Here is an 8,375-nt window from a genome sequence, read left to right as displayed (position 1 = left end):
TATTGGAAGAGTCGTCTCTTTCTTAAACTGTTGAACAAAAATTAAAAGTGGAGCCGTGGAGGTTTTTCATTTTTCATATTCAATGATGCGCATCCATGTCTCATGTTTTCAGCAAATAAGAACACATTGAAAAGTATCTACCGAAACCGCAATCGTTTTCACCATTATTTTCAACGCATGACATTTAACATAGACTATGCTGCCTGAATCAAATTATAACCAACTAGTTAAAAAATAGAGAAAAATTTAAAATAGTCCCTAACATTTATTTTAAAAGACAACGAAGTCCTTGACAAAAAAAATTTAATCCGATTTATGACAATTATCTCGAAGGGACAACGAGGTTCCTGTGCCAAAAAAAGTCAATGTTATTTTTTTTTTACACGGAGACTAATCAATCAAAAAAAAAAGATCAAGACCAAATTTAGTATTTTTTTTTTTGGATATCGTTGTCCTTTCGAAATAATTATTAGGGACAGATAGGGTATTCCCTCAAAATAGAGAAAAATAAACTGAGTTGGCTTATGCTATAGTTAGTTCCTAGAGTTTCTCTTCTCGCAACAAAACAACTTTGAAATATAATTAAAAAAACGACGTTTAGAGGTAACAAGGTTCTCCGAAAGCGAGGGATATTTTTTGGTACTCAAACGTGTTTGTGATACTCATTATTTGCTGAAAATGTGGCTCTCAAATGTATTCTATGGTTTTCAAGTAATGAATTATATATTAGCTGAATGTTAAATTGAGAGAAGCATTTATATGAAAGGAAAAAATGTACTATTAATATAATGGTAAATCATATTTAATACGTATTTTAAGAGCATGCAAAAATTGAAAGCAATTTAATTACCTAACTCTTCTCTTTTCTAATTTGTTTAATTTTTTTTTGTTGATTTTATGGTGGAGTCTGGAATGGAATAATAATAAAGAGAAGAACTAAGACTAAGTTGCACGTTGTGGCGGAGTGAGAGTCACATAAAGTAATGGAAAATATTACTATTACATAACCCTCCCTCGGTCCCTTACTCCACACAACCAAACCAAACTAAACACTTTGTTGTGTTGTGTTGTGTTGTGTGTGTTTCCTCGTTTGTCTGTCTCTTGAGCTTCAACAACCACAATGGTGAGCTTGAAAGGGGGAACAAGGCCACCATGGGTGGGGCTGGGAGCTTCCGTGTGGGTTCAGGTGGCATCGGGAAATGGTTACACTTTCCCGCTCTATTCCCACTCTTTGAAGTCTGTCATGGGCTTCAACCAGCAGCAACTCACTCTCCTCGGTGTTGCCAACGACATCGGCGAGAATGTTGGTATTCTTCCTGGCCTTGCTTCCAACCACTTCCCTCCATGGCTTCTCCTCTTCATCGGTGCTCTCTTCTCCTTCATTGGCTACGGCCTTCTCTGGCTCCCCCTCAGCCACACCCTCTCTTCTCTTCCCTACGCCTTGGTAACTCTCTCTCTTTCTTTCTTTCACATTTTTTTTGTGTTAGGTAGAATATTCCTTAGTATCTTAAATGGAGAATCTTTTTATATTTTTCTTGATTTCATTATTAATTAACATGTAATCTTAGATTAATTCAATCTGTTGATCTAGGTCTTTATTATTATTGTTCTATTGCATGTGTTGCAGCTATGGTTTTCCCTGGTTGTTGCAACCAACAGTTGTGCGTGGTTAACCACCGGGATTCTTGTAACCAACATGAGGAATTTCCCTATCAGCAGAGGCACGGTGGCCGGAATCCTCAAAGGGTACGGCGGCCTCAGCGCCGCCGTCTTTACTCAAATCTACGGGATAGTTCTTCACAATTCATCCTCCAATTTCCTCTTGTTCCTTGCAATTGGTATCCCTGCTGTGTGCTTCAGCATGATGTTTCTTGTTAGGCCTTGCACTCCACTTTCCACTGAAGATTCCAAAGAGAAAGGGCATTTTCTGTTCATCCAAGCTTCAAGTGTGGTATTGGGTTTATACATTCTTGCCACAAACATATTTGGTGACATTCTCCGCTTGAGTAGTGCACTTTCCTACCTCTTGGTGGCTCTCATGATTCTACTCCTCATGGCTCCACTTGCTATCCCTATCAAGATGACACTCTGTCCCAAAACAGGATCCACCCGATCACAAACACCTAATGCCTCCTCAGAACGTTTGGCCAAAGAAGACAACACCGAGCCGCTGCTGGCGTCTTCCTCGGCCAGTGGCCTCGGAAGCTTCTACGACACGGATCCCTCGGCCGAGGTGGCAATGCTTCTGGCCGTGGGCGAGGGAGCCGTGAAGAAGAAGAGAAGGCCTAAAAGAGGGGAAGATTTTAAGTTCACAGAGGCAATAGTAAAGGCTGATTTCTGGCTACTGTTTTTCATTTACTTTGTTGGTGTTGGAACTGGGGTCACTGTAATCAACAATCTAGCACAAATTGGCATTGCACAAGGTGAGGATGATACCACTATCTTGTTGTCCCTTTTCAGCTTTTTCAACTTTGTTGGTCGCCTTGGTGGAGGAGTTCTTTCAGAACATTTTGTCAAGTGAGTGCAAATGTGGAATTGACTATTTTTTCTTTTCTTATTAATGATGTGACGATACATAATTGAATATCCGTGGTGTGGTGCAGAACGAAAACAATTCCGCGCACGGTTTGGATGACATGCACTCAGGTAATGATGATGATCCTATACATCCTGTTTGCATATGCTATCAATGGGGCCCTATACCCTGCCATTGCACTTCTTGGAATCTGCTATGGAGTGCAATTCACAGTGGTGATTCCAACTGTGTCTGAGCTTTTCGGTTTGGAGCACTTTGGGATGTTGAGCAACTTCATATTCATGGGGAATCCACTTGGTGCATTCCTCTTCTCAGCACTTCTAGCAGGTACTGTGTATGACAATGAGGCTACAAGGCAACAAAGCATGGGAATCATTCCTTCAAGTGCTTCTTGCTTGGGCCCTGATTGCTTTAAGATCACATTCCTCACACTTTCTGCTGTTTGTGCTGTTGGTGCCTTTGCTGGTACCATCTTGGCTGTAAGAATTAAGCCTGTTTACCAAATGCTTTATGCTGGTGGTTCTTTCAAGTTACCACAAACTTCTTCACTTCACTAATTCAAACAAAGATACACCTGTTTCCTGCTTCCCGGACATCATCATTGATCTACTACACAAACTACTTTTTGCTTCAACAAGTGTGGCCCTACTTCATCACTAGTGTATTTTGTTATTATAAAGTTTAGATGAATTTCGGTGTATGTTTTAGCATGCATGTTAGGTGGTCTCATTACTAAGAATTGACAAAGTTAAAATTGATGATCTTTATATGTACTCATAGGTGTGAATGGAATTTCTCTTAATCTATTATTAGATGCATTGAACGATGGACTATTGAGAATCGAGATCTGAAACTTTTACTTTAACTTTGTAAGATGGCATCATAGTGGAATCGTACTAGGTTGTCAGACCTTGCGAGAAAGTGAACAAATTTTTGAAGCATTCCCATTAATAATTAATTAAAGGAATTAAATGGATGTATATAAACAAGTGGTTTGAGAACCACCAAGAGAATAGATACAAGAAAATCACGACATTTAATATGATATAATTACTATATGATATAATTAGAATAATATAAAATCAAAAGGTGTTGCGGTCACTCACCAAAGTAAAAAAACAAACACAAAAATAAATCAAGTTGGTTTCAGATCTTGAAACAGTGTAGGCCAGAGAGTATGATCATCAACATCATCATCAACGTCAAAGTCAAAATCAAGCTTGTCACCGGGACTGAAGCCCAATGGGCTCTCATCGGGCTCAACGAGCCTACTTGCATCGGAGTTTCTAAGTATTGGCATTCTTGGGCTTCTATTCTCAGCCATGAGCCTTGCATCAAGAGGCCCAGACAATCTTGGGCCTCTTGTGAGCCTGCTATCCAGCACAGGCCTAATCGCAGACGAAGATCTCAAAGGGCTTCTATTAGTGTACACCATCATCCGGTCGTGCATCCTTCCATCCAACGGTCCAGATAGCTTGATGGCCTTGTTAGCAGGCGCCACTTTCTCGTGCATTCTTCCATCCAACGGCCCTGATAGCGCTATGGTCTTGCTTCGGTAAATCGGAGGCACCGGCAGTGCTGGCTTTTCCTTCTCTTCCTTCTCCTCACTGGCTTGATTCCTCATCACCATACCTTTCCATTTCCCTTGGTGCTCTATTTGCGGCGGTGGCTGAGGCATGTTCTTGAGGTTGACATCGTGGCCGTGAATCACAAGCTTGTTCATGCACTTCCTGAGGCATCTCTTGAGGACGGCGGAGAGCTTCTTGTTGGGACGGAGCGGCGGAGGCGGCGGTGGTAGGAGGTCTTGTTGTTGTTTCTTAACTAGCTTGAGAATCTCGAGCCTGTGCTTGGCAATGGAGATTCCCATGCTCTGGAGGAGCTCGTGGTTGAAGTGAGTGGCGTCTTCCAATTGGAGCTCGTTGCGGGCGAAAGTGAGGCCATAGTCGTAGATGAGAGAAGGATCAAGGGTTGTTCTTGAAAGCCAGGAGAACCAGTCCATGGATATGATCTCAGTATGTGATGGATATTGTGATGAGTATTTATTTATGTTGGTTTATGAGACCACACTATACACTTAATTGGTTTGTTTCATAATTTTAATGCAATTTGGATGGTAGTTGAGAGTGAGAGCGACAAGAGTGTACAATTTATTATGGCGTAAGGATATATAGGCTTACGCTCACGGGCATAGATACTGCTATGACTATGAGTAATGTAATCAGAATATTACTGCAGATTTTTAGAACCAACATGGTAGTTATGACGCACACAGCTCAAGAGGGGAATAATTAAAAACAAACTAACGCAGACCTAGCTAGGGGGTGTGGCAATTTGGCTAAATTTGTAAGAGGACAAGAATGAGGAAAGTGGTTAGTGGGCACGGAATGCGATAAGATGCTCCTATCCTGCTCTCTGCTCTTCCTCCCACTTGGACTTATCTCATACAATATGGAATTGGTCAGCAATGAATTGTGGAAAATGTGGGCGGGTCTTTATGGTAATAAAGGATACAGTTAGATTAAGAAAATGGCATGGCTAAAGGGGCCCAATAAAATGGAGTAGTTAATGCAAATCAATTTGGTAACCTACTACCCATGATCTAAGCAGAACTTTAATGTACCACTTACCTACTCCCTTCATTTATACAAACACCACAACATAATATAATGAATGGTAGCATTGTCTCAACTCATAAGAGGAGAACATGAATAGAACAAAATAATATGCAACATATATAGCATGGAACATTTTTACATTCTCACGTAAAAATATTTTATAGTGTGTGTCAAAGAAGAGAGAGTATTGCGGGAAAGGGGCAGTGAACGAAGTAAGTGTGAACTGGTAGGGGCAGGTTACTACTTACTACTACCCTAATTCAAAACAATTGATATATTATATGTTTCACATCAAAATTCGGCTGCACATGTTGTGGTCCATTCATCACCATCCATGTCATTGTCACTAATTCACTCATTTGGAGACACTACTCTGCAATTTGCAATTTACTTCAGCTTATTGTCGTTACTCGTTAGAGTAGTGACAGCTGTAGTTAGTTGTAAGTTTCTGTTGGAGATTAACTAACTTATCGCTGATTTCACCGGTGCTAAAGTTAGACCCAATAAAGAACTGACTATAATTAGCCAGAAAAATAAGTTAAGTCTAAAGGACCAAAAAAATAATCATGTTGAAGAAATGATAACCACTAACCAACTTTGGCAGTTGCAAAGGAACACAACGGCCACAAGTTTTGGCGCGTAATTCGTAGGGACCACAAGTTTTGGCACAAAACACACGCCTCTCTTTCTGTTTCAGTTTCAGTTTCAGTTTCAGAGTCTCAACCCGCAACATTGCCATGTATTCTCGCACCAGAACGTTGCCATTATCTCTCAGGCTCAGCACAAGGACTCTGTGCACCCAATCAGAGAGCTCCACGTCATCATCTTCGAGGCCCTTGGCTTCTCACAATAACCAGTTTGAATCTTTTCTTAGATCAATAGCTTCTGGCGTTGTGCTTCTTGGAACCAGCTTAGGCTATTGGTATTCCTCTTCTTCTCCTTCTCTCTACTCATTCGCCGATTATTCACGCGACGATCAGCTCCAGAAGAATCATGAGAACAAATCCAAGTTCTTGTTCAATGGTAATCTTTCCCTATACTCTCTTCATGTTTCTTGGGACACAAGATTTCGATGATATTGTTCTTTGGATTTCTCGTGTTTATCTTTTACAGACAGCTACAGAAGAAGAGTATTCTTCAACTATGAAAAACGTATCCGCTTACAGAGCCCTCCAGAGAAGGTAATCATTTCACTTTTTTAGTCTTTTTCATTGTGTTTCTTCGATGATCAGTGATGTTGATTCTTATTCATTTAATTCGCAGGTTTTCGAGTACTTTGCATCCATCAAAACTGCGAGTGGCGAGGTTTATATGACACCTGCAGATTTGATGCGTGCTGTTGTTCCGGTGTTCCCTCCTTCGGAATCAAACCGTGTTAGAGAGGGCTTTCTCAGAGGGGAGCAGGTTCCTGGTACATTGCGGTGTCAACCCTCTGAATTCTTTATGCTCTTTGACACTAACAATGATGGAGTCATTTCTTTTCCAGAGTGAGTATTCTGTTCTGTTGTTATCACATCTTCTTCTATGCATGAATCAATCTCGTTTGTTCAGATTTCAAGTGCTGCTAATTTGGATAACAAATCCATTTCTTCCTCAATTACAGGTACATCTTTTTTGTTACTCTCCTCAGCATACCAGAATCCAGCTTCACAGTCGCCTTCAAAATGTTTGATCTTAACAATAATGGGTAGGATCTTCTTCCTTCCTTCAAGAAAAAATGTCACAATCATAATGATTATACACATATTGTTACAATAACAATTGATTTTGTCCACTATCAATGATATCCTGCTTTGTGCATCTGAGCTCTCTAAGGATCATGTTAACAGGGAAATAGACAAAGAGGAATTCAAGAAAGTGATGGCTTTGATGCGATCTCAAAACAGACAGGGGGCTAGCCACAGGGATGGACGGCGCCTCGGCATTAAAAGTTCGGTGGAGGAGGGCGGTATATTGGAGTATTTCTTTGGCAAAGATGGAAATACTTGTTTGGAACATGGAAAATTTGTTCAGTTCTTAAGAGACTTACATGTAGAGGTATGTATGCTGATCATAATATGATTTCACAGCACATTCTGAAAGTTTTTTTATTTGGACTGCTAAGAACTTTTTATGATTAGCAAGAAACACCTTGCACTTCACAACATACAATTTTGCTTTGCAGATCTTGAAGTTGGAGTTTGCTCACTATGACTACAACAGAAAAGGAACAATTTCAGCCAAAGATTTCGCACTTTCCTTGGTTGCAGCTGCTGATATCAATCATATAAACAAACTGTTGGATAGGGTGGAGGAAATGAACGATGATTCGCACCTCAGAAACATAAAAATCACATTTCAAGAGTTTGAAGCCTTTGCAGAATTGCGCAAGCAGTTGGAATTCTTCTCCCTAGCCATATTCAGCTATGGGCAAATTAGTGGAGAGTTGACAAAATCTGATTTTCAGAGAGCAGCATCACAGGTACTAAAAACTCCCTTTTATACTGAGTATCGAGCATTTCCAATGATGAATGAACAGACATCTTATGGCTAATGTTAAATTGATGCAGGTATGTGGCATCACTATTACAGATGCAGTTGCTGACATAATTTTTCATGTTTTTGATGCTAACCGGGATGGAAACTTGAGTGCTGATGAGTTTATTAAAGTTATACAAAGAAGAGAAAGCAGTGCAGCACGTGAAGGCATGGGGAGTTTGTTATCTTGCTTTTGGAACTGTGCAACAAAGCGTTCATCAACTAAGCTTCAAAGTTAATGATGAATTAATCTAATTAAGCATTGCAATGAATTCAACCATATGAAGCAACACAGGATGAAGATTTATCATTCATCACATGATTTTGCTGTGTACTCAGAGATGTACAGTGTTGAATTTTCATTTTTTGTCCAAGATCTTTCCCTTTGGGAATTTGTCCTCATATGATCATTTTTGTACATACTGATAAACCAGCTACTTTTAAATATTATTGCTTCTCATACTGTTTTTGACTGGAAAAATAAGTTCAGTTACTTCGGTACCTTCTCTTTTTACGAATATTATTGTTCTGCAAAGGATGTAATTGCTTGAACTTTTCGAAACAAAAAGCTTTGCAGACAGACACAACCATCTTGGCTACTGAAAAGAAGAGTTTCATACTTTTACATTCTTGGTAGTACAAAGCCTCAATAACAAGAAAGCGTTTTTTGTACTTGGTGTGCTGCTAAACTACCCTAACTAGAAAAG

General features: G+C 39.9%; 3 protein-coding genes across 3 annotated transcripts; 2 read left to right on the top strand and 1 right to left on the bottom strand.

The window, feature by feature from the left end:
* Nucleotides 1-557: 557 nt before the first annotated feature.
* LOC112723352 (protein NUCLEAR FUSION DEFECTIVE 4) lies at nucleotides 558-3,362 on the top strand. Its single transcript, XM_025774688.3, has 3 exons — nucleotides 558-1,444; nucleotides 1,628-2,517; nucleotides 2,604-3,362. The coding sequence occupies exons 1-3, from the start codon at nucleotides 1,121-1,123 to the stop codon at nucleotides 3,091-3,093; spliced, it is 1,704 nt and encodes a 567-aa protein (XP_025630473.1). The 5' UTR covers nucleotides 558-1,120; the 3' UTR covers nucleotides 3,094-3,362.
* Nucleotides 3,363-3,466: 104 nt separating this feature from the next.
* LOC112723353 (uncharacterized) lies at nucleotides 3,467-4,535 on the bottom strand. Its single transcript, XM_025774689.3, has one exon. The coding sequence runs from the start codon at nucleotides 4,533-4,535 to the stop codon at nucleotides 3,672-3,674; it is 864 nt and encodes a 287-aa protein (XP_025630474.1). The 3' UTR covers nucleotides 3,467-3,671.
* Nucleotides 4,536-5,687: 1,152 nt separating this feature from the next.
* On the top strand, nucleotides 5,688-8,149 carry LOC112723350 (calcium uptake protein, mitochondrial). The gene is made up of 7 exons (XM_025774686.3): nucleotides 5,688-6,174; nucleotides 6,265-6,332; nucleotides 6,415-6,638; nucleotides 6,755-6,838; nucleotides 6,981-7,188; nucleotides 7,316-7,612; nucleotides 7,701-8,149. The coding sequence occupies exons 1-7, from the start codon at nucleotides 5,889-5,891 to the stop codon at nucleotides 7,905-7,907; spliced, it is 1,374 nt and encodes a 457-aa protein (XP_025630471.1). The 5' UTR covers nucleotides 5,688-5,888; the 3' UTR covers nucleotides 7,908-8,149.
* The last annotated feature ends 226 nt before the right edge of the window (nucleotides 8,150-8,375 follow it).

This window comes from Arachis hypogaea, chromosome 11 (assembly GCF_003086295.3).
Source record: "Arachis hypogaea cultivar Tifrunner chromosome 11, arahy.Tifrunner.gnm2.J5K5, whole genome shotgun sequence".
In the NCBI taxonomy this organism is placed as follows: Eukaryota; Viridiplantae; Streptophyta; class Magnoliopsida; order Fabales; family Fabaceae; genus Arachis; species Arachis hypogaea.
Note: the sequence above shows the minus strand (reverse complement) of the source record. Positions and strands in the feature narration are given on the sequence as shown.